This window comes from Lytechinus variegatus, chromosome 12, assembly GCF_018143015.1.
Source record: "Lytechinus variegatus isolate NC3 chromosome 12, Lvar_3.0, whole genome shotgun sequence".
Classification (NCBI taxonomy): domain Eukaryota; kingdom Metazoa; phylum Echinodermata; class Echinoidea; order Temnopleuroida; family Toxopneustidae; genus Lytechinus; species Lytechinus variegatus.
The window spans coordinates 15,819,412-15,843,970 of NC_054751.1; the positions used below are offsets into that span (position 1 = coordinate 15,819,412).

The window sequence follows — 24,559 nt, forward strand, 5'->3', positions numbered from 1 at the left end:
TAGTAACAAGACTGAACGCGAGACAGTTGAGTTTGAAGATACTTTCCGCTCGGTTTTAATGGAGGAGGCAGCAATACAACGTTATACGTCAGCCCTTTGATTGACCTAGTGAGATATTTGGATTAAAAGCGCAGAGAGAGATATCAGAACTTTCGAATAATTCGAAACGAACATTAAACTTTTCCATTTTTCTTCAGATCTTACCATTATTAATGAACACTGAAAGGAAAACAAAATCAGAATTAGAAATATTCCATGAACCCGGCCGTGCCTTCAATCGAGAAATAAGGACATAGCAATGTACGGGGATTACATTTTGGATTAATTTCATCGGCTTCATTATCGGATGTCGTCTGCAAGAAGCAAGTGCCAGTAGAAGGACGAAGGAATTCTGTTTCTACATTTTTGTTGAGAAATGGAGATCTTCCTTGTCATCACTTTTAATTAGATTAATGAACATCACAGTCTCAGATTTCATTTATATGCTATTCCAACGCATTTCATTTACAACAATCGTGCTTATAAGCGGCGTCAAGGATTGTGCACCATTTTTATGCCAATTTTTCCTTTTGCCCTCCGATTACTTTGAACTCCATCACATATTGTGACGTAAACAATGCGCACCCAATAAAACTTTTTTTTCGCGCGCTACTCTAGTCAACAAAAAAATATTGTAACAACGCAGAAGGCCTATAGGAGACAGAACACCATCCTTTCAGTTAAAACCCATACCATTTTTTTTTAATTTCCACTCCAAGGAAATCCTCAAGAACATAAGCAGTCTGATTTTTTTTTTATGTTATGGTACACAGTGAAAGTGAATGAAGCTAACAAGAAAATAACAAAGTGCAAACAAAACGAACTCAAACGTAATCTTTCAAGTTCACTCTGGAATCACGAAGGTAAACAATAGTCCAATAAAAAAGGCCCTCTTGGCATAGACCTACTTCGAATAGACACTGAGCTATAACTTCGTAAATTTCAACCACAAAAAAGAGAAACACTAACGGACAGGGCAATAATGTGGGAATTCATCGAAGGTACTCGTCGACCAGGGCGACAAACTGTCCAAAGCGGAGTCTTGCTCGTTATCATCACGGTGTTCGTCTTCATGACCGCCTATCCCGCGAAGGCCACTCTAGCAGACGACGCACATATCCGTAATGAACGCGGTGTTGTGTTCCGCGATCAGGGAAATATCCTTTACGACAACGGAACTCTCGTGTTCGATGCCGCTTTGAACGACGATATCGAAGTTTATCTGATTGATGATATGGATTATGAGTGGGAGGGTATTGGCGATCGAGCTGCGGGCTGGGTGTGGGAAGGAGTAGTGAGAGCAGTCCCTCCGAGCAAAGTGATAGGTAAAATCCTAATCCTAACCAGTTTTTAATATTTTTTTATTTTTCAATTTTTATTTCATTCATGCAACATGGGTTGATGTGTTTTATAGAGTTGTATATTGCTTACTGTTAGTTTTGAAAATAAATTGTACAGTACATGAACGTAGTTTTACTTTAGATGCACATACCAATTTAGTTATAACCGCGAACATCTTTACATATTTATTGGGAAAAAAAAGGAAACATTATCCTGAAGTATTTCCCTTGTATTTGTCAATTTCGTATAGTTGTATTTATGCACGTCATATGTAATATAATGTTTTAATACAAATGTTTATAATGTGAGCAAAACTATACTTGGTAATTCTATTGATCAAAGGAACTTCGATAATTAGTAGATGATAGCATATCATTTTAGAAGTAACTTCATTAAACATCGGGTATTTATTTTACAGAAAAAGTTTGCTTGATATTTTGAAGTGATGTAAATGAATAGTATAAGTAAAATCTTATCAGCATTAAAAATTGGGAAACTTGTAATTACTACTACTTTTATACCCAAATCCGGCAAAGGAAAAACTGTGGGTCCATCAACATGTATAAAGAATTTCCACATTTAATTTCATGCATGTGACGTTGATAGTTTTATATCGACAAAATATCACTGATTAATAAGAATACGTATATATTTCATTGACAGCGCTCCTGAAAGAGCATCTAATAGCTGACGAATTTGACGTCTCCTCAACAGTAAAGGAGGTATGCAAAAGTCGATTTTTTTTAAATTTCATGAAATTATTCTTTGTAAAACTAGTCAAAATGTGATTAAATTAAACAAAAGATCCACCAGAAAACTGAAATATGTAAATCCAAATGTGTTTCTAAGTCAATTTTGAGTTAAAATATGAAACTGTTGAACAGATCTCACTATATTTTGATAATAATCTCCACCATCATGATCATTATCATCATCACCCTTATCATTATCGTCATCACTGAATCATCAACAGATCGTCACCACCATCGGCGGGAAATAATTCCTCAAAAGTTGTGTGCACCTGATTCGTATAGCCTAGCTTAAATAGCCGGGTAATAATAATAGCAGGGCCCGCGTGGAGAACAGTTTTTGGAACTGAACTGGCTACCCTAGGAAAATTTACCGTCATTATTATTATTATTTGCCATCACCGTCCTTACCTTCACGATTACTATAATCTTCACCATTGCTATCATGATAATTACTGCCAGTTATGATAATTATCATCACAGTTATTAACATCATCATCATCATCATTAATCACCACCATCACCACCTCTTCCGTTGTCACCATTATTATCTTCACAGTTATCTTCAGCATCATTACTATAACATTATCGTCATTATATCATCATCAATATCCTTTTCTTCATCTTCATCACCGTCACCATCCAACTTCTCATCATCATAATCATTAACACATTAAAGCACGAAAACTTGTATAGCAAAAAATTAGAATTTGCACGTAGTCTGCAATTAAGACTATAACATGTATAAGGAATGTATATACAACAAATAAATTAACGTCGTTCATCTAATTTCTTCCCTTGTACATAATTATTAAAACTGTCCAAATAATAGATCTTGAATGTCGAGATGCCCGTTATCATTACGTCGTTCATGCTCATCACTATGGCTATCATCATGCCCCTCGTCGGCATCATATTCTGCTGCTGCCGATGCGCGGGAAAATGTGGCGGGATTCGCAAGGAAGAGGACCTCGTTGCCATGGGAACCAAGGGCGGTATTATCGTCTGCGCCCTGTTGCTCATTGTTTGTGCATTCATCGGGTACGTATAATATTGATGACAAACATTCTTATCATTATTTTTTTACTCTGTCATTAATGTGAAATTTATGCTGTGTTTTGAATAAGATTTGTTTATTTGACAGGCAATTCAAATCCGCGTTAGCAAGTTCCTCGTATCACAAACACTGACGAACAAGTTTATAAGCACCCCAAAACAAAAACTCTATAATGATGTAACTGTTCTTAGCGTATACTCTGTCTTCATCTTTATAATAATATTGTATTTAAAAGAAATACAGAGGCGGATCCAGAGGGTTTGTAGAATCAGTTTTAGATTCATAATTTTTCTGTTAAAATTCAATTTCTTTATTTTAGTTTCGTTCTCTCTGTAAATTTATTCTTTCTTCCTTCATTCATTCATTCATTCTTTCTTTCTTTCTTTCTTTCTTTCTTTCTTACTTACTTTCTTACTTTCTTTCTTTCTATCTTTCTTCCTTTCTTTCTTCCTTCATTTCTTTCTTTCTTTTAGATTTTTTGTTTAATTTTCTTTTCTTTAGTATTTCTTTGTTCCTTGACTCTTAATGTTATTCCATCCCTGTCATTTCCCAATAAACTTTCGATACAATTCTGTTGCGTGCCCTCGCATACTTTTTCTGGTCATTTCCATAAGTGGGCGAGACACAAAATCGCTTATGCCTTGTCATCGTCTATTTTATTTGTTTATTTAGTTAGTTATTTACTTGCCATTTTTTATTTGTTATCTTAATTTCATCCATTCACAAATTATATTCATTTTCCACTCTTTTTCCTTCCATCCCCTTTCTTTCTCTGATTTCTTCCAACCCTCCCTCCCTTCTTTCCGTCCTCCCATTTTTTTTTTATATATTTCATTCCTCTTCTCAATCAATACCCTTAATTCTCCAATGCCACCCCACGAACAGGACGATGAGTTACTTGACGACCCCGTCGATCATTCGTATGGTCGATTCCGTTGAACACACGAGCACAACGGCGAATAACATTTTGGAAGATATCGAAACATTTAAAGATGATTTCATACAGGTAGGCTCTATATTTTGTTTTCTTTACGTCATTGTTCCCCATTTATTCTTACTCTTGTCATATCGTATTTCATGAGAACAAACTATGATGGGAATTCGGTTTCATGAAAAAAAAATATGATTCCCGTTCCACAAATTAGTTCTGTGTGTGCTATTTTGCTTTCAATCAGAGTTTTTTTTTTTTTGGGGGGGGAGGGGAGTGCTTTCCTGTCATAAACCTCATTTCTGTTTATAAATTTCAGGATTTGAATCAAGTTGGAGTGGATGACCTTGGTTTTGTTACAGGAGCTGTCTATACAAAATTAGATGGTAAGAAGTTGGGTTTATTTCGGGGGATGGGTTTTTGCAATTTAACCTCTCTAAGTGATGTTTGCCATTGAGCTAAAGGACAGAGTTCATGTTTCATGTAATCTGTTTGTTATGATGTGTGAATGTGTGTGCGTGTGTACGGGAGAGAAATGAAGGGGAAAATTGGGAAAGAGAGATTTTTTTTGCTAGCTAGAACTTTAGTGGGATAATATAGAGACCACAAATATTTGTCGATGCAAATGTCTTAGATTGATATTTATGAGCAGTTTGGAATCTGGCTAATAAAAACTAAAGTAAAAGAAAAATGTTTAATTCTGTTCAGCTTGAAAACCATACATGTTACACAAAATACACAAAGTGAAATAGAAATAAAGAGAGAGGGGGAACGAACAGTATGATAGCAATAACGTTTCATAGAAATTATCATGCATACAGTAAAAAATGGGGAAAATAGCACAACAAAACTTATTACCGCAAAATTTGTACACCGAGAAAAAATTGGAGAGGGAGAGAGAATGCGTGAAAGAAAATAAACAAGGAGCCGGGGCGTCAGTATGAAAACGAAAAAAAAAAATGTTAACGGTGATCTATTAAAAAAAATCATAAATAAATAAATTGATTTAACATAAAGGCTAATAAACATTATAATAAAATATGTGATTTCACCCCCTTTTTTTACAAGAATCAAAACGAATAGTAAACAATTGACTATATAGTCATTTCTATTTTGTAATATAGATCAATATTTCTATCGATACTTACAGCTGTTGGAGAGGAGGTGGCGTCTCCGTTGCTAATGGAAACAACACCGTATTTGAACGATTTGTCTGATTCTGTTGAGAATTTAGGATTAGGTAAGTGTTAAGGACCCTATACCTGCTTTTTAAAATTATTGTTTTGAGAGCAAAGGTCTAGATTTCTCAGTTCAGTTTAAAAAAAATGATAGTCTCAAGATCATTTAATCATTAATGGAGATATGTAGGGTTGAAACAAAAAAAAAATCATATTTACGAATAAGAAAAAAAAGCAAAATGCCGTGACCAGGATTCGAACCTGGGTTATTGCGGCCACAACGCAATGTCCTAACCACTAGACGATCACGGCTTTCCACATGCCTGGCATGCCGAGAGATGGGGTACAATACATAGTAGACCTATCGACTGAATGGTACGTGCTTTGTTCTCTGTGTGTATGATACGTGTGTGTACTGTCTGTGCATGCAACGAATGGCGTGTATTGCTCATGACTAAAGGGGTTTCCCCATTGATAAGTCAAGCATGCCACTTAAGTACCACCGTATACTTACTGATAGTAGAAGATCGATGAGTAATCTTGCTGATGCTATTGATTCTGTGTGTTTTCAGTCAAACGAAATAGGCCTACTTCATTTAATCGAGGCGTCGTGCTACGATATTTACTGCAGTTCAAGCCTACAAAATATCCATTTTGCGAGTTGATTACGTGAATAACTAGGCCTATAGGGCCTAAAGAATGGAAAACGTGCAAGGATAAATTGAAATGAAAAAAAAAACATTTAAGTAAAAAAAATAACTTATGGATTCTTTAGCATTTGTCTTTCATTTTGATTACTGGTAGGCCTACTTTCATTGCGTCTATGTTGTTCCTTTTCATTTATTCACTTTTCTTTTCATGCTTTCTTTTCTTCTATGCATGTACATAGTTTTCAATTCAAATAAGCATTTATTTTCTTGCATTTCAACAAATTTCTATATTTTAAAACATAAATTCATACAATAATAAGGGGGCCGTTTCATAAAGCTGTTCGTAAGTTAAGAGTGACTTTAAGAACGACTGGTGATCCTTTCTTGTGGTAAATGATTTTTTTCATTGGCGATGGTTTAGCGCGTTAGAAAGGTTCACAAGTCGTTCTTTAAGTCGCTCTTAACGTACGAACAGCTTTATCAAAAACCACCAGATATATTGTCATTATTATGTAGGTCTACATGTTATGTAAACATATCTAAGCGTCTATGCGTATAATACCTTAGAAACAAAGGCATGTGCATGGTATAGGCCTACATAAATACAGTACACTAGGCCCTATAGACCATATGAAGAAAAAAATCCTTTACTTATCTTGATTTTTTCTTTTTATATACAATTTTTCTCATTCATTTCATTTACTTTCTTTTTATTTTCCCTTTCTTTCCTATAATTTGACGCATTATACGTATAACCTTTTCTCTTGTTCCTTGTTTTGTTTTCTTTCTTTCCCCTTTTTTTAACTATATTTCTTTTTTTTATTCATTTAACCTTATTCATTCTTGTTTTGATTTCCCTTTCTTCCGAGTTTTCCCCTTTCCTATCATTTTCTGTTATTCGTTTCCTTTCCTTTATTTGTGGTATATCCATTCTTTCCCTTTTTAAAATCAAGAACTTGCATCTTTTACGAGCGATGGCTCGACGTTAGACCTCCTCCTTCAGACATCTTTAAACCTAGTCTCGGTCGGACAGTCGCTTCTTGATGCACTTGATGTAGCCAAAAATAACATGACTACAATAAGAGATGAGTGTCTTGCTGATCCCCCACGAGCATTGTCTGGGGCATGCGACGGTATTCCAGATCCTTCTATTCTGGACAGTAGCAGTATAGACTTTAGCACGGTAAGATATATGCATCCAAATCACTACCATCCCCATTTTAACCAACAATGTTGGTTTTCAAAAAGAAAAAAAAATAGATCAAATTATTGGCGAATTGGCGAAACAAGGTTTCAGATTTTGTGATGTCAAATGCACTATGTAACATAGATTCCATTCCAATTTTGTAATATGATGAATAACATTTTCTTATTGAAGGGGATATGAAATGATGCTTCTGATATATCCACAGCACAAATAAGATCTTTGCGAAATTTGTGACTTTCAAATTTGTGAGAAAAGGCAATTTGTAGAATTTGTATCACACGAGATAGGTAGGGGAAGGCGGGGTAAGTTGTGACAGTTTTTGCTTTTTGCATGTTAGAATTGATATGATTAATAATCTTGTCGAAATAAGTACCTTGCTTTGAAATTCAATTCTTCTGAAATATTTTCCACCTATATATAACTTTCTATCCCCACACTGAAAGTCATCGTGACCTTTGAAAAAAACGATGTCAAATGGCTCAACTTGCCCCATATATGGGGTAAGTTTGAGCCACCTTCTGGGGTAAGTTGAGCCACAAAAACTATGTACAAAATGTATGGGGGAGAACCAGCATGTCTATTTTTTGTTTAAAGTCTTTTCACTTGCTAATTCTCTATAAATACTAACATCCTGTAAAAGGAAAAGAGCAGTTATGTAAATTTGCTCCTTTCAGCCTGCATTTCAATCAATTCTTATGGTTTGTTTGTTTTTTAAGATACATTACCATAGGAATTACCATGGCTCAACTTGCCCCATGCCGTTTGGCTCAACTTACCCCAGTCCGAACTTAGTGCGATAATTTTGTATCCACACATTTATTATGCATCCATCATATAAAAGACTATGATAAGAATGAAGATCCATACCTGGACTAATAATGTTGTTATCATGTCTTTATTATATTTAAAGACGTGTGTGTTTATAAAGCACTTATCTATTTCACACTCTTTTTTACTTTTTTGGCTGAAATTCATATTTTTTACTCTAAAAAACTACTTTTTGTTTCAAAGTTGGAAACAATGTGGTGGGGTTAGGGGTTATGCTATGGGTCATCAATACATGAAACCACCACAATGTCTGACTCATTCATTATTGTCCTGGGGCTGGTGGCTCAACTTGCCCCTATGCTCAACTTACCCCGCCTTCCCCTATATACTACACCCCAAATACATTCACCCACATTTTATATACACTAAGAATAAAGGTTTCTGTTTGCACCTTAACTGAAACACATTGACAACACATTTTGTGTATAATTTGTACCATAATGTGCACTTTGTCTTTCATTCCCTGAGATGCTGATTGCATAAAATGCAAAGTTTTTCATGTACATTTATGTGTATATGTATTTTATGTTATGCAGAGCATCATAGTATAACAGTTTTGCCTACCCATGGGGCTACCCTGTTAAATAAAGACGAAATAAATAAATGATGTAGTTGCACCATGTTAAGGGGTAGTCCATTGGAGCCTATAGAGGCTTCGAAAATGAATATTAATTTAGCAAGAATGATCTTTTCACTTAATCGGACGATACCTTTCACAGTTTGTAATCATTGTGTTGAACAAAACAGCGTTTGAATAAATATGATTAACAAATAATTGCTCGTAGTTAATCAGAAGTTGACGGGGGCAGAAGAATATTATTTACCAGACAATATTATCGGATAAAATTGTATTTCTATCATTCTCTATAATAGATTGATATCGGGGTCGTTGACCTTGATGACCTTAGAAACGAGATGGACTCCGCCCTAGCAACCATTCGTGACCTGATTGACTCGGTAAGATTGTTTATCGCTTTCCATGCATGTGCTGAAAAGGGATGTGAGAGGAAAAAGAAAGAAAGAGAATGATAAAATAAATTCCTTGTTTGTGTATAAGTAACATAGGCCTATGGTAATATTCCTGTATTAATGTCTTGCATGGGTTACTAATTTGACACGCAGATTTGATGACATTGATCCATCTGTTGTGAAGAATATTTTACCTTTCATTATAGACCCGCTTTCACATTATTTTTAATTTCTCTCTTGCAACTGGAATTGTATATTTAAAAACTGAAAATATCAAAAGTTTTCCCGTTTTTAAAAAGGAGAATACTGACCTATTTGTCAACTACCGTCCATTATCAATTTTGCATTTTTTTCTCAAAATCATAAAGAAATTAGTTTTTAACAGGCTATACAATTTTTATTACATCACAATGTTTTATATGATAGTCAATCTGGCTCTGTCAAAATCACTCCACGGAAATAGTTATTGAAATTCATAATAGAATTAGTGAGCTAAATGCCGGTAAAAAGTTATAGGAATTTTTATAGATCTCGCCAAGGCTTTTGATTCTCTTTCTCATGATACTTTATTTAATAAGTTGCAATATTACGGTATAAGAGGAGTGTTTTTAATTGGTTGAAGTCATATTTATTACACAGGAAACAATTTACTGTCCATAATAATAGCCATCCGTTTTTCATGAAATAAAAACAGGTGTACCACAAGGTTCTATTATTTGGCCTTTATTATTTTTAATGTATATTAATGACATTGTTAACTCTTGCTATGAACCACATTTTATATTTTATGCCGATGATACGTCACTTTAGTTGAAATATTAAATAGAAATCTTGCCCAAATTTCTGCCTGGTTTAAGTGCGATATACTTTCCTTAAATACAAATAAAATTCAATGTTTTTTTATGTAATAATACACAAAAGTATCACAGCGCTTATACAATTGTCTGCAATAAAAACAAATATAAATCTTAAGTAACAAAAAAAAAACAGTTAAGTTCTTAGGAGTGATTTTAAGCAACAATTTATGTTGGAATGATCATATCTGTCAAAATAGCACGTTTTATAGGAATCTTAAATCGTTTAAAATGTAATGTACCTAGTTATGTATCATTTACTCTCTACAATGCTTATCTATATAGCCATATACAAACACTGATTATTCTACAAAAAAAAGCAATACGTGTATGTAAGAAAACAGACTATAATGCCCCGACTTCGTTGCTATTTATACCACTATGTACAGCTAAACTTCCAGATATTATCAAGATTCAAATTGCTTCAATTATGCAACGATACCACACAAAAAGCATTACATTCACAATTACTCTACTAGATCATTTAACAAATTCCATGGACCTTTTCATATGATAGATCTAAATATTCAATACGACATAATATGGAATAGTTTAGACCTGTAAACATATAATACACAATTTGATAATACTTTTGAAATACAACATAGAAGAAAAGAAATTTCTGGGCAATTATTGATTTCTCTTAACTTGGCTTTGTACTATTTGCTTATTTGATTGTTTATCCGTTTGTTTATATTTTTGTTTTGTTTTTATCTTTGTTATGTTTTGTTTTATACCTTGAAGTTTGTTTCACGCTTGTTTAATTTATTTTTTTTGGTTTGACAGAAATGATTATTTCTTTTTTCTATTTATTATTTGGGACTTGCCGCATCCATACCATATACCAGTCATTCTCAATTAATTTTGTTGAAGCGCCAAATTTCTTGTTGAGAATCTGGACTGCGTCACTATCCAACACGTGAAGAGCGAAATATTGTGGTATAAAGGGGGGGGGGGGGGGTGCAGGACCACCTGAAGAGCTTTAAGGTCAAATCCAGATAAATGTTGATTTGAATAAATAGAGAAAAATCAAAGTAGGAAAACGCGGAAAATTTCATCAAAATCGGATGTACAATAAGACATTTATGACATTTCGGAGTTTTGCTTATTTTTTACAAAAGAGTGATACACAAAACTGAAATGAGACATTTGATGATGTCCCTCACTATTTCTTTTGTTTTTTATTGTTTGAATTATACAATAATTCATGTTCTTATAGATTTGACAATAAGGACCGACTTAACTGAATCATACAGTATGATATGCTCATTCCACGCGTTCAGAGAAAATTAGAATAGTCCCTATTTCATATAATAAAATACAAAAGAAATAGTGAGTGGATGCCGTCATCGGTCTCCTCATTTGCATACCCACCAGCAGGGGCGTCGATCCATTTTTTCAGATGTGGGGGGGGGGGCAAAAACGATATGTTTGCCCCAAATATTTTCATTGGTGGGGCAATCGCCCCCTCCCCCCCCCCGGATCGACGCATCTGCCCACGAGGGTGTGCTTATAACTGTTTTGTGAAATTAAGCAAAACTTTAAAATGTCATAACTTTCTTGTTTTAATTATTATGTTTCTGTATTAAATTTCGTTCTTGATGAGGGTTGCGTTTGAAAAGCAAACCGGGTATGTTGATCAGTGGTAAAGCGTCAGTCTCATGAACGGGAGGCCGTGGGTTCGATCCCCAACAGAGTCATACCAAAAAATATAGGAATTGGACCTTCTGCCTTCTTGCTTGGCGCTCACACACTTAAAACAAATCAGTCAAATTGACTAGACCAGTAGTCAGCTGGGAGCAACTGATATGGCAATCACTGATATTCACATTTCTGACATATATTCTAGTCAGAAATAACTCTGTTCTAGTAAAATATGACTAGAAAATAGTCAAATATGACTAGAATAACAGTTGCTCCCAGCTGACCCTATTGACAAGTCATTTTTGACTGATTTGTTTTTAGAGTGCAGCATTTACATTGGAGAAGGGTAATAATAACATATAGTACATAGGCTATGTAGATTCGAATCAGTGATAGGTCAATACGCCATCACGTGACCATAGCTGCGAGGATCGCATTTGTTATATTTCAGGTTTTGACGTCACCCAGGGAATATACTGCGTTGTATTTTCAATTGCGGCGTTATATTTACTAAGGTGACGTCACTCTCTGCATACAAGTTGCGTAACAAGTGTAAAAATGTACGCGCTAATGTTAACGCGTCGATTGAATGAAGAACTCGCTTGATGCATTATAAAAAAAATCTATTATGACGTAGATGGATCAGAGCTGAAGCAAGAATTTCGGGTTTGAGCCAGATGATGAATGAAATTTCTGATGGCGAATCCACATATACTATATAATATAACAGATATTGCCTGGTCTATCGTTTTAATAAATAACATTTCAACTCCCCTCCGAAGCTATATTTTTCCCTAGGGGTAATATTTTCCCTCAGCGCTGCGCGCTTCGGGCAAAATATAATCCCTTGGGAAAAATATAACTCCGTCGGGGAGAGGAAATGTTATATTCAAACTCTAGGTAGGCAATATCTGTATAATATGGAAATACAGGGCCCGCTGCAGTCCCTTACCGAAATGGCTACCCTTAGTTAATAGAACGTAATTATGATTATTATTGTTATTATTAAAAGCACTGTTGTATGTTAACATATTATGTATGATGGGGGGACCTAAAGCTACGCACTTTGTTTTGAAACAATAAAAACTGTCCCAATTTTAATATTTCAACAAATTATATTTCACTAATTTGTGGCAAACATTCTAAAGATCATTAACAAAGTAGAAAATATCACAAAACTCACTAATACGAAAATCCCGTCGTGTTTTTCGAACACCTCTTGATTTCGCCGCCCGATGTAGAAGGGGTCCTAAAGCTACGCACTCGATTTATCATGCAAAAAAATAGTATTTCCTGTGCCTCAATTTATAAAATATATTCAAATTATTATAGGATAAAATGAAATTAAAGCGAATATAACTCCAAACTTCCTAACAGTTGTTGGTTTTCTCTGCATTTAGAGATTTACTGCAGCCTCTGTAGAAAAAATATAATAGGAATTTTTCATCACTCTGCAGTCACAGTTCCACACACAGAGTGCGCATTTGCCATTGAAAACTGCATGCGCGATGAGTGGTGCGTAGCTTTAGGACCCGCGCAGCTTTAGGACCCCCTACCATACATAGTCTTTGTACCAATGAATACATTATCTTCCATAATAAGGGTTATCAAATGCTAGATTACACAAAATCAGAGGAAGTCAAATAGCAACTAGATTTCAAAAAGAGCTGAGTTTTTATTTTCCCTCTGTAATTAAATGATCAAACCTCAATTCCAGATTAATAGTAGATCAACCTTTTATTTTCTTTTTCTTTTTTCTTTTTCTATGCCGGCTCCCACGCGCCACTCCGGAAGGCTCGGTGCGCCACAAGTGGCGCGCGCGCCACCATTTGAGAATCCCTGCCATATACTGAATTTTATTTTAATGATTGATATATCTTGGGTATGTGCGTTTTGACAAGCCTTTTTTGTGGCTTTTTTTGTGCACGCCCAATTTTCCTTTCATAATTTTGTTCATTTATATTTCTATATTTATGTGCCAACCATTACACTATTTGTTTCATTTATGTTCTGTTGAAACCTTTGCTTTGTTTTATGTTATTTATATTTTCTTTGGGTATATATAATTTTGTTCTTTTTAATGAATTTGGAAATGAATAATAAATTGAACTGAATTGAAATTGTTTTGTTTATTAACTTACCTCATAGAAGAACAGTCGGAAATATATGCAAGTGCAACTCAAATGTACATTCAAGCATGTTATGTGTCAATAGCTGATTTCAATTTGCAATTTTATCTTGCCCTAAACCAAGTAAAGAGTTATATACGACTGACCCCCCAAAAAAAAAAAATCACCATGATTTTATGATATAAATTGATGTCAACTCATTTGGCGAACGAATGAGCAAATTAGATTGACCTTCCTTATTATGCTTTGATATCAAATCACAAATCATTATAATTAGAATTTTCATAGATTACATAATAATTTTCGTTAGAATCATCACGATATCATTCTTGGGGGTGATTTGTGATAAAGGTGCCAGGTAAAAATGGCAGAGGTTAAAAGGGCAGAGGTAATAATGGCAGAGGCAAAAATGACAGAGGTAAAAATGGCAGAGGTAATAATGGCAGAGGTAAAATGGCAGAGGTAAAAATTGCAGAGGTAATAATAGCAGAGGTAAAATGGCAGAGGTAAAAATGGCAGAGGTAAAATGGCAGAGATAAAAATGGCAATAGTAATAATGGCAGGGGTAATAATGGCAGAGGCAAAAATGACAGAGGTAAAGATCATGACATGCTACATCAACAAGGAAAAGACAGATCCCTTCCAGTTAATATCAGTCATAATTATTGACCTTGAATGAACCCCCTATCGACAAAATGACTATTATGGACTGATTAGTTATCATTTTTTTTTCATCATTTTGGTTCTATACTTTATCATTGATATGATTAAACAAAAAAAAAATGTTCCTGCCAAAATGATTTCAATTTGAGTAGTATGAAAGGATTTATCTTGGCCAGTTCGTATAGTAGAATAACACTTCATTATACATACCGAACGAATTTTAATGTTAACACCAATGTGCGCTACCATTAACACACTGATCTTAGAAACAAGTTCGGAATTTCTTCCGAACCACTTGCATAACTTGGATAACAGAAAAATGATAAAACGTTTTGTAATAAAAGTAATTTTTCAAATTTTAACATCATAATGGATCCGAATATAGAACTTGATGTGATATATCAATTTAAATTATATAATAATAGCAATTAGTGTTAAGTTTTTCAGAGCAATACCTTATTGCAGCTAGATGTCAGGTTCCTGAACTATTTTCTATGGTAACGGTTACCGTATAAATTTGGAAATGTGTAACGAATCAGAGATTTAAATTTATAGGCGGTTCTTAGGTACCATTCTACCGACGTGTTTTATAGGGGAAGTTCACCCTGACAAATGGTTTACCATCAAACTGGCAGATAAACGAAGTGAAGGTTTGCGGAAACCCCATCAAAGATTAAAAAAGCTATTAGAATTTGAGTTTTTGATCTGTGACGTCATGTACGAGCAGCTGCCCCAAAATGTATGCTTTTCAATTTTTTAATCAGTGGTTCATGATTGCTAAAAAAATCTTTCAGGAGCGGATTTGAAATGATTTGTATCTTCAGTGGCGTACCGTAGGTCACGGCATGGGGGGGGGGGAGCACCAGCAAAAATTTCAAGTCACTTAGGGAGCGCGCCAAGCGCGCTCAGTTATCAGGTATAGTGACCTTAAGAGAAATTTTAAGGACATCCAGTGCCATTAAACATATATGTATCTCACTGATTAAAAAATAATGCGAACGCGAAGCGCGAGCTGAATTTTTTTGATATTCAGACCTAAAAAATGACATTATAAGCAAATATTTTGAATCATATTCTGTCTGACGAAAAAACAATGCGAGCGCGAAGCGCGAGCTGAATTTTTTTTATATGTTGACCCAAACGGACATTTTCAGGACTATATTTTAGGAATCCATTAAGATTATATTTCTGCATGGTCATCTAATGCTAGTGCCATCCTTTGCTGATTTTGTTAGAATTACATCTAAACACATGAAGCACTTTTTGTAGTCATTGTAATCATGATTATCATACGCATCTCACTAATCAGATACTGCGAGCGCGAAACGCGAGCTAAAAATTTTTGAAATTCACACCCGAAGAGGTGCATTCTAAGGCTTGTTTGTATTTAGATCAGAAAAATTGACACTTTAAGGACAGATTTTAGGAATTCATGAAGAGCATACATCTAACCAATCAACTAATGCGAACGTTAGCACGGACAGGAAATGTTTTATATTAAGACCATAAAATAGGGCAAATAAGTAGTCATGAAAAAGAAGCAAATGTCACAACATAAAACAATAATAACTCGAATTGCGAGGAAATGTATTTGGTGCATATTGATTTGAAAACGGGAAGTTTTAGTACAACATGATTATATATAGTATCCTGTTAAACAGTATATGCAAGCACCAGGAACAATGAAGACATAGGCCTTGAGCAAATAATGTTTCATAACGTGATGAAAAGAATGCTTCTTATGTAATAAAATATAACATGATATAATAACATTCATTCATGAAAAATTATTTCTTTCCCCACTATGTTTCTCTTCCTTTCTCCCTCTTTTCTCCTTTTCCCCGTTTTTTTTTGCCAGCCGATGGGGGAGGGGTGGGGGCACGTGCCCCCATGCCCCCCCGTAGTTACGCCACTGTGTATCTTGATAGACTTAAGGTACAATGAAAACCACATTTTTTTAAAATGACATTTCAATAAATTATTTATTGCACCATATATGGAAAAGCTGCTCGCAAATGACGTCACCATTAAAATATAAAATTCTAATAGCTTTTTAAAATCTTTGTTGGATTCCCTAAAACCCTCACCAATAATTTTTACAACAAACGTTATGTCAGGGTGAATTTCCCCTCTAATAAATTAAGTACAATACTGCATGTAAGTCCAGGAAAAAAAAGAGAAATACCCATTGAACTCAAGTGCTATCAACTTGGTGCAGAAAGATCTGAAGTGTGATCTTAAAATGTTACCCTTTCCATTAGTCCCACATTATAATTCATATTTTCTTCTCAGAACCTTTCTTATTTAATTTACTATGGAGTGGCTGTTGGATTTTTTGGCATGGGGGCATTGTTTTATACCTCTGTTATTTTTACCTCAGCCATTTCTACCTCTGCCATTATTACCGCTGCCATTTACACATCTGCCATTTTAACCTATGCCATTTTTACATCTGCCTTTCTTACCTCTGCCATTTTTACACCGAGCCGTGATAGATTTCTTTCCTTCTTTTTTTTTACATTGTATAACGACTTGTTTAATTCACATACTTGACTTTGTCGTTATAAAAAATTAAAAATGTTCGCCCAATGTGGGGCTCGAACCCACGACCCTGAGATTAAGAGTCTCATGCTCTACCGACTGAGCTAACCGGGCTGGTTAAAACATATGTGGTATTGTAAAGAGTCGTCGTTACCTGTTTTTGCATTGTTATGTACACGAAATGTCGTCTGCTGCTTGTAATACAATTCCATTTAAATGCGGAAATTGTATAGAACATGAATTTAATATTCGCTAACAAGACAAACATCATTTACTTTTCATGTTTCAATTGAGGTATATTTACATTGCATGAAAATAATGCGAGTAAAACAATTGCAGGGTCACGAAATCCATGCCCCTAAATCGGTCCTCTTAAAGCTTCGCATCCCCATGCGAGATCGAGGCAGCAAGATCAATTTTATTTTCGCGCCAAATTAGCCTTCTTCGCGCCCTTTGGACAGTGCATTCATGACGCATTCACCATGGATCTGTGAATAGATCCATTCATTCATGAATGCGCATCGTGTGTGTATGCGACCGCGAAGGTCCATGGTGTAGTTCTATATATCCGGCGTTCTACACACACAGAAACGTGCTTCGCCAATCAAAGAAACGGTAACAAGAAATAAGGTCAATAGACGAAAATAACGAAATGAATACATGAACAACCAATAAGCATCCGTTTAAGAAGACGCGGGTTGGATAGTATTATCCTGCAGAAGGATTCACTCTAAAAGTCAAGGATTTAAAATAAACCATATTGGCTGTGAATAGTGACCAGTCGAATATTAGACTTTGTTTTGAACCTTGTAGATTTAAATTTGAATATAGAAAGACTTTAGTTTAATTCTTTTAGTTTTGAAAGTTAATCCTAAAGAATGAAAATAAATCCAACATTCGGCTTGTCACCCGGTCGACTTGTCGCTATCCACAGCTGATCTGGAATTATTTTAAATCCGCCTTGATTTTTAAAGTGTTGCCTTTTTTGCGGTGTGAATGCACATATCTCGTTCCATTTGGTAATGATACTGTTTTCATCGTCACCTAACTTACTTTAAGTATAATTTGTAAATATTAATTCGATATTTGTTTTGAAAAAAATCACTGGCATACGGGTGGGGGGGGCAAGGGTGGGCGATCACCCCCTTACCGACTTATCGATTTGCCCCCCCCATAGTTTTGACAACTTGCATTGGAAAGCAGTCTAAAACAATTGAACATGGTATAAAAAATAATAAACATACAAATTTGCCATTTTTGCACTCTTAGCGCGTAAAATGAATCCCGATTCTTTTTATGATAATAATAATAATAATAATAAATAAAATTTATAAACAGCTTTATACACACGTTTCAAAGCGCTAAGAAAGAAAAAAGGAATATACAAGATAAAAGGAAAATAAATAAACTGAAAGTGAAAACATCATTAAGAAAATATCTAAACAAATATGATTTTTGGTTTCACCCTTGCCCTGTGCGCGCCCATACTGCATTTTATAATTAGTTGGAATCATATTCCTATTAATGAATAAGGGGGGGGGGGGGTGATTCCCCGGTCCACCATTGTCAAGTAAAGAAAAATAAATAACACTTGGCATATTGTTATTATCATCAGGGAAACGAGACGTTGCAAGATGTTCCTGAATTGATAGCTAACACAAGTGTAACATCAATCGATGGTAAGTTATTATGTGGGATCGACTCTCTGTGGGGGGGGGGGGCGCAGGGAAGTTCGATAATTCACTGTGTATCTGTGTAACACAAACACACACACACACACACACACACACACACACACACACATATATATATATATATATATATATATATATATACATATATATATACATATATATAGATATATATATATAAATATATATATATATATATATATATATATATATATATATATATATACGATGAAATAACGAAGTATGTCCCCCGTCACGGAAAGTGAATAATAAACTTAATGAAGAATAGTCAAAGAATGCTAAAAAATTTCACTTTTTGAAAGTGAAATTTTTGAGCATTCTTTGACCATTCTTCATTTAGTTTGATTATTTTATATATATATATATATACTTGAAAGAATGCTAATACAGCGAGAATAAGCAATGAGACGTAAAGACGGGGTTCAGTTCATCAAGTTTAATCATATAGCTTGCAGCCATAATTGGGCCTTCTATATATACATATATTTAGCGGAAGAAATTTTCCAAAAGCCTCGTAACACTGGCGGTCATTCATAGTGGTGAGGTTCAATATAGAGGAAAAAATGACTACGAATTGATCGAAAGCTTAATTAAATGGAGAAGCAAGGAGCTACGACCACTTCGTAGTCATTTTTTCCTCTACATATGTATATTTATATTTACATATATATATATCAATACCTTCTTATGTGTTAAAAATTACATTTTAAAATCCGTATGAATTCATGTCAGATAGTTTTATAAGGATACTGTAAACACGAATTCATTTCAAACTTATGATTTTTTAAAGACATATAAAATGCAGTATATGCACACTATCGTGAAAATGAGGATGACATTTTTATTTGATTAATTAATATTTTACATTCAAAAAGACATAATCTAAAAGTATAACAAACATTGCAAGGTAGAAAGAAAATACAGTGACCCGAAGAGAATGGTGTTAGAAACAATAAGGGATCTTCTGAAAAGCTGAGCTTGTGTGATCATGGTGATCACCTACTTCACTAGAATACGACATAAATAAAAAAATATATATATATTGTTTTTATTCATCAATCAGGGTTATCAAGAATAAATTTCAAAAGAGAATATAAGAACATATACAAATGAGCAAGCATATGCAGCAAACAAAATAACGCAATGAAGATAAAATGATGCGTCTGTAAGCCTACGTGACTGAGCATATAACCATAATTATTATGTATAATGTTTTGGAAAGAAGTATAAATGTTAAATACTATTCAAGTTCTGGGTAATTTTTTTTGCCTGGTGTCTCTTTGCATTTTTTTAAACTCACGATATATTATATCTGTCAAGATTGCAATTGAACTGAAATCAATACAGGTGTTTGAGAATGCTATTTTGTACTTATAGGGTATATCGAACATGTACTCACACAATTCTAAGAGAATGTCATTATTCTCTAAACCTAGTTTGCAAGAGTAAATTTGAGTCTAAACTCGATCTGGCTGCGTTTTCAAATCTCAAATATGGTGAGATATGAGATGAGTTCAACATCAGAAGTGTTGGTATTGGTAGAAAATGCTGAACGTGATATAAAATCAAATCATATCAAATGAAATCAAGTCAATTTTATTGAAAACGAAAAAAATTATGTCTTGATCGGACAATGTTTCTTGACATGCACAGTTTGGTATTAAAAATAGTGACAATTTCAATGGGACGGTAGGGACCAGCATGATACATAAAATAACTCCGAAGATGATTAAAAGGAAAATTGATAAATGCTCCCCAAGTATCATTTCATTTTTTTTCAATTTGTTATTTTGTTCATTTGTTCAATCATTGTATACAGCTAGCCAACCTCCACACATTAAGTTTTCATGATTGTATTTTTTTTGTTTATGACCTATACAACGAAATCACGCGAAGTCCCCCCCCCCCCATAATTATAATTTTTAGATATTGGACATTTTCGCTCCCTTTTTTGTAATTGAGATGGTACTTCTCCCCGATAACCCCACCCTGTTTCCGGGATCTCATCATGAAACAAGGGCGTTTCCTGGTTTGAGCATGGGGAGATGCACATCTTGGGTAGGTGGTACTAAGGTGGTATGGGGGTGCAACTAAAGTTTGGAAAATAGACTGTTGAAAGCAGAATTAAGAAGGGGTAAAATTTCGTTTTGCTTGCCAGTGTCGGAACTCCTCTGCCTCAGTGGGAGGGTGCACGTGCTCCCAGTGCACCCCAAGCCTACGCCCTTGTAAAATGCTAATTTTTTTCTTCCATTTGATAGAAATTCGAGATGCAGTAAGCCAGTTGCAAGAAGTGGTCGAAGAACTTGTTAACGAAACCTCTCAGTCATTAAACGAAGTGAGTATGAGCGGCTATAATTATGCCTGTCTAACAATGAAAACTAAGTATAATCAGTATGTATGACTATGATTTAATTCAATATTGAGGAAGAAAAATAAAATCACGGAAGTGAAGGATTGTAGAATGCCATGCATGCATGCATGGTCGTGATTGAAGTGCAAATTTGTAAGCCATTACATAATGCAATCGATGACAAAGTACCACTTCTATACTACATACTTCTACTACTACTACCACCACCACTACTACTACTTCTACTACTACTTCTACTACTACTACTACTACTACTACTACTCCTACTACTACTTTGTCTACTACTACTTCTATTACTACTTCTGCTACTACTACTACTACTACTACTACCACTACTACTACTTCTACTACTACTACTTCTACTACTAATTCTACTACTACTATTTCTATTTCTACTACTACTACTACTACTACTACTACTTCTACTACTTATTCTGCTACTACTACTTCTACTTCTACTACTTCTACTTCTTATGTTATTACTTATTACAACTACTACTCCTAGGCCCTATAACTAATACTTCTTTAACCATTTTCATGATTACTGCTACTTCTTTCCATTCACATTTTTCTTTGGTATATATATTTTTTCGTAATATTCAGGTATTTGACTCGCTCAACTTAGATTCATTGAAAGAGACAATCGACACGACAGTTCAGATTCCAGTAGAAAAAAGTGTCACGTACGTATATTATTGGGTGATTTCAAGTCCGGTGTTGACCTTGGTGTTGGTGCTAGTGTTGGAATTTGGATTTTTTGGATTTTTTGCTTCCCCTAGCTCGAAAACCTATTCTGAGTATGTAAAACTGATCAAGATCACATTATTGACATCTCAACAACCAGTGAGTGACTTTTCTGGACCATCTTCATTCTATGTTTGGTGTAATAATCGTGTAAAAATTGACCTAACACCAACACCAAAAGGTCAACACCGAACTTGAAATCACCCATTGTTAAATTGAATTAAGTGCCAATTCATTTAACATTCATTTGTTTAATTTTTGGTACTGTAGAGATTGGGAATTGGAGGGAACAAGGGATCTCTATATATATAGCAGCTAGCAAACATCAATCAAAAGATAAATTCTACTTGTGGTAAAATTCAAAATGAATTCGTACAGAATCCGACCAAATGACCTACCAAGTGTCCGTATAAAAAAAAATATGTGCTGCGTGATTCTGGAAGTAATTGTGTAGTTGCTGAAAAATTATAACAAAACGAACAGTGCAGCTCAACCAGGTCTTTTTTCCAAGCAATGATAATACACTGTCTCACTATTTTGTATCGTAATCTGATCCAAAAACTTGTGTAGACTTATCTCACAAAGTATACACCAACAGTCTAACACAAACTTATTTAGTTATGACGAAAGATATCTTTTTAGAGGTCAACTTGGCAAGATACGTCGCTATGACAACATGCATCAAAATATTCCTTACGTTGCCATGTCATCTTGCAAAGTTAAAAGGTCGAGATGATAAGGCTAAGTCAGCTTGACGAGATGAAATATCTCACCATCTTGCCAAGTAGATGCTTAATTACTCACATTGAAAATCAATTCATTAGATTGCGGTGAGGGGATCCAAAATTAGATTAAAAATAGAGAGTTCTATATATATTCAGTAGATTGAAATTTTCTATCTGATTCTGGATTGGTACCTCAAAGTAAAAGAGAGTTGCGTTTTAAAGCTTCCACTTATTGTAATTATTATATTGCAAGTATGCAATTGATTCGAATGCCTCAGTTATTTTAACAAAATATACCATCCCCCCTCTCTCTCTCTCTCTCTCTCCCACCCCTCTTTCTAGTGATATGATTGCATCCCTCGTACCTCTCCTACTATCCTTCATGGTTATCCTTACCGGTCTTGGGCTCCTCATCGCCCTTGCCGGCCTGAGGTGCAACAACGGACCGCATAGTCGGGGCTGTGGATGTGACTGCGGAGGCAAAATGTTGATGGGGTACGTCGATTGCTATAGAATTAAAAGTAATATTATATATATGAAATGAAAATTAATGGATGAAGTTTTAAACATGGGACAATTTCTCCATTAATTTCTAACAAGCAAGCAAAGAGATTCAAATACATTAATATATTTCTAAATTTGAAGAAAATATTTGAGATAGAGGGCTCAAGACCACAAGTCTCGTGTGCCCCTTAATTCTTGATCTGCGTGTGAATAGATTTAACAGCAGTGTTTTCTCTCCCCCCTCCAAATTACGTCACAATATTAAGAATTGAATGGCTATAATTTTAAGAAACAAAATCAACAAATCTTAAGTCCACTAGCATAACGATTATTTAGGTTTGTACTTTGCAGATATAAAAAAATCCTCTCTGATCATTGATTGATAATTGTCTTTTTTAGAGGGGGTGGATGCTGAATCCCTCTAAAACCCATAACCTGAACGTTGATATATATATTTCTTTTTCTCGTCAGATCGGTATGCTGGTCTTTCACAATCTCATTGGTGATCTGTTTACTTGCGGCCACCTTTCTCGTCATAGGCTCCACCCTCACAATCGTCTGTGATTCGCTTATCGACCTCTCACTCATCCAAGAGGTATACCCTCAAATCGTTTTTTTTTTATTCATTTATTTTTTGGGGGGCTGTTCAATTTATGCATGCAAATGTGGGATTATGTGGGACTGTTGTTATAGTTTTTATCTATTTATCAGTATAATTCTGTATTTATTTATTTACTTTATTATTATTATAATTATTAATTATTATTTTTTGTTTAAAGGGGCATCTATTTATTTATTGGAATTTATTCATTCATTCATTCGTATTACAAATTTATTTTTCGATTTGTTTATTATTTATTAATTGATTTTTTATTAATTGATTTGTTTATATATTCATTTGTATAATTTATTAACTTTCTTGTGGGAAGGGGTGCCTATAAGTAATTAGCCTCTCTCTTTATTTTATACAGAGTGCTCTTTGTACTTATGCCTAATATTGTGATCATCAAACGGAAATAATTCTAGTCATTCTGCACTTATATGATTCATTCTCTACAGCAATCTTGCGCTTTTTTTTCTCTGTCTCTTCCTATTCGTTTTCTCTTTAAAACTAACTTACGGTATATTTTATCATACCCTATCAGGTTGTTGATGACCCAGAAGTGTGGGGAGGGAGTCCCATAACCGATGGCTTTTCGTTTGGCAATTCAACTCTCAACGTCACTGTCTATGAAATCTTAGAGTGAGTATAGCAAGCTATCTGTTCGTCAGTAATGGAACAGGACGCCAAAATATAATGGAATAACAGCATCAACAGCAACTGCACAACAATAACAACAATAGCAGCTAAAAAAAAAATAGCTGCACCGGCAACAACAAACTTAACATCAAGAATAATGACAGCAGCAGCAACAACAATAGCACTATTGATAACCACAACACCAATACCAACAACGGTAGCAACAACAACATCAATGTCAACAACAACAACAACAACAACACAACCACACACACTAAGAAATAGGGGATCAAATTTGAACCCTCCAGGTTGGTACAATAGCTGCACCCAAAGGAGAGCTAATAAAAGTAATTATGCTCATTTGAGGGTGCATTTAGCTATGTTAAGTACCCTATAGGGTGCGAAATTTAACAATGTATTAAAGGTTCAAATTTGAACCTTTTTCAATGTCAAGTACTATGTACCTTAACAGGTTTATATTTGCAC

General features: G+C 34.6%; 1 protein-coding gene and 2 non-coding genes across 3 annotated transcripts; 1 reads left to right on the forward strand and 2 right to left on the reverse strand.

The window, feature by feature from the left end:
* On the forward strand, positions 1–24,098 carry LOC121425413 (prominin-1-like). The gene is made up of 14 exons (XM_041621458.1): positions 1–1,364; positions 2,044–2,102; positions 2,962–3,170; positions 4,072–4,192; positions 4,434–4,500; positions 5,265–5,354; positions 6,896–7,125; positions 8,851–8,934; positions 18,393–18,456; positions 20,748–20,824; positions 21,464–21,543; positions 22,672–22,824; positions 23,305–23,428; positions 23,979–24,098. Exons 1-14 carry the CDS (start codon positions 1,022–1,024, stop codon positions 24,078–24,080), a joined length of 1,803 nt encoding a protein of 600 aa, XP_041477392.1. The 5' UTR covers positions 1–1,021; the 3' UTR covers positions 24,081–24,098.
* Positions 5,533–5,604, reverse strand: TRNAH-GUG. Its single transcript has one exon. It is a non-coding gene; the product is annotated as a tRNA-His (tRNA).
* TRNAK-CUU lies at positions 16,819–16,891 on the reverse strand. The gene has a single exon. It is a non-coding gene; the product is annotated as a tRNA-Lys (tRNA).
* Positions 24,099–24,559: the final 461 nt, after the last annotated feature.

Coding starts and splice junctions, on each gene's coding strand:
- LOC121425413 (XM_041621458.1), top strand. CDS start 1,022: ATGTGGGAATTCATCGAAGGTACTCGTCGACCAGGGCGACAAACTGTC. Junction 18,457..20,747: donor AAGTGTAACATCAATCGATG/GTAAGTTATTAT, acceptor TCCATTTGATAG/AAATTCGAGATGCAGTAAGC. Junction 22,825..23,304: donor GGAGGCAAAATGTTGATGGG/GTACGTCGATTG, acceptor TTTTCTCGTCAG/ATCGGTATGCTGGTCTTTCA.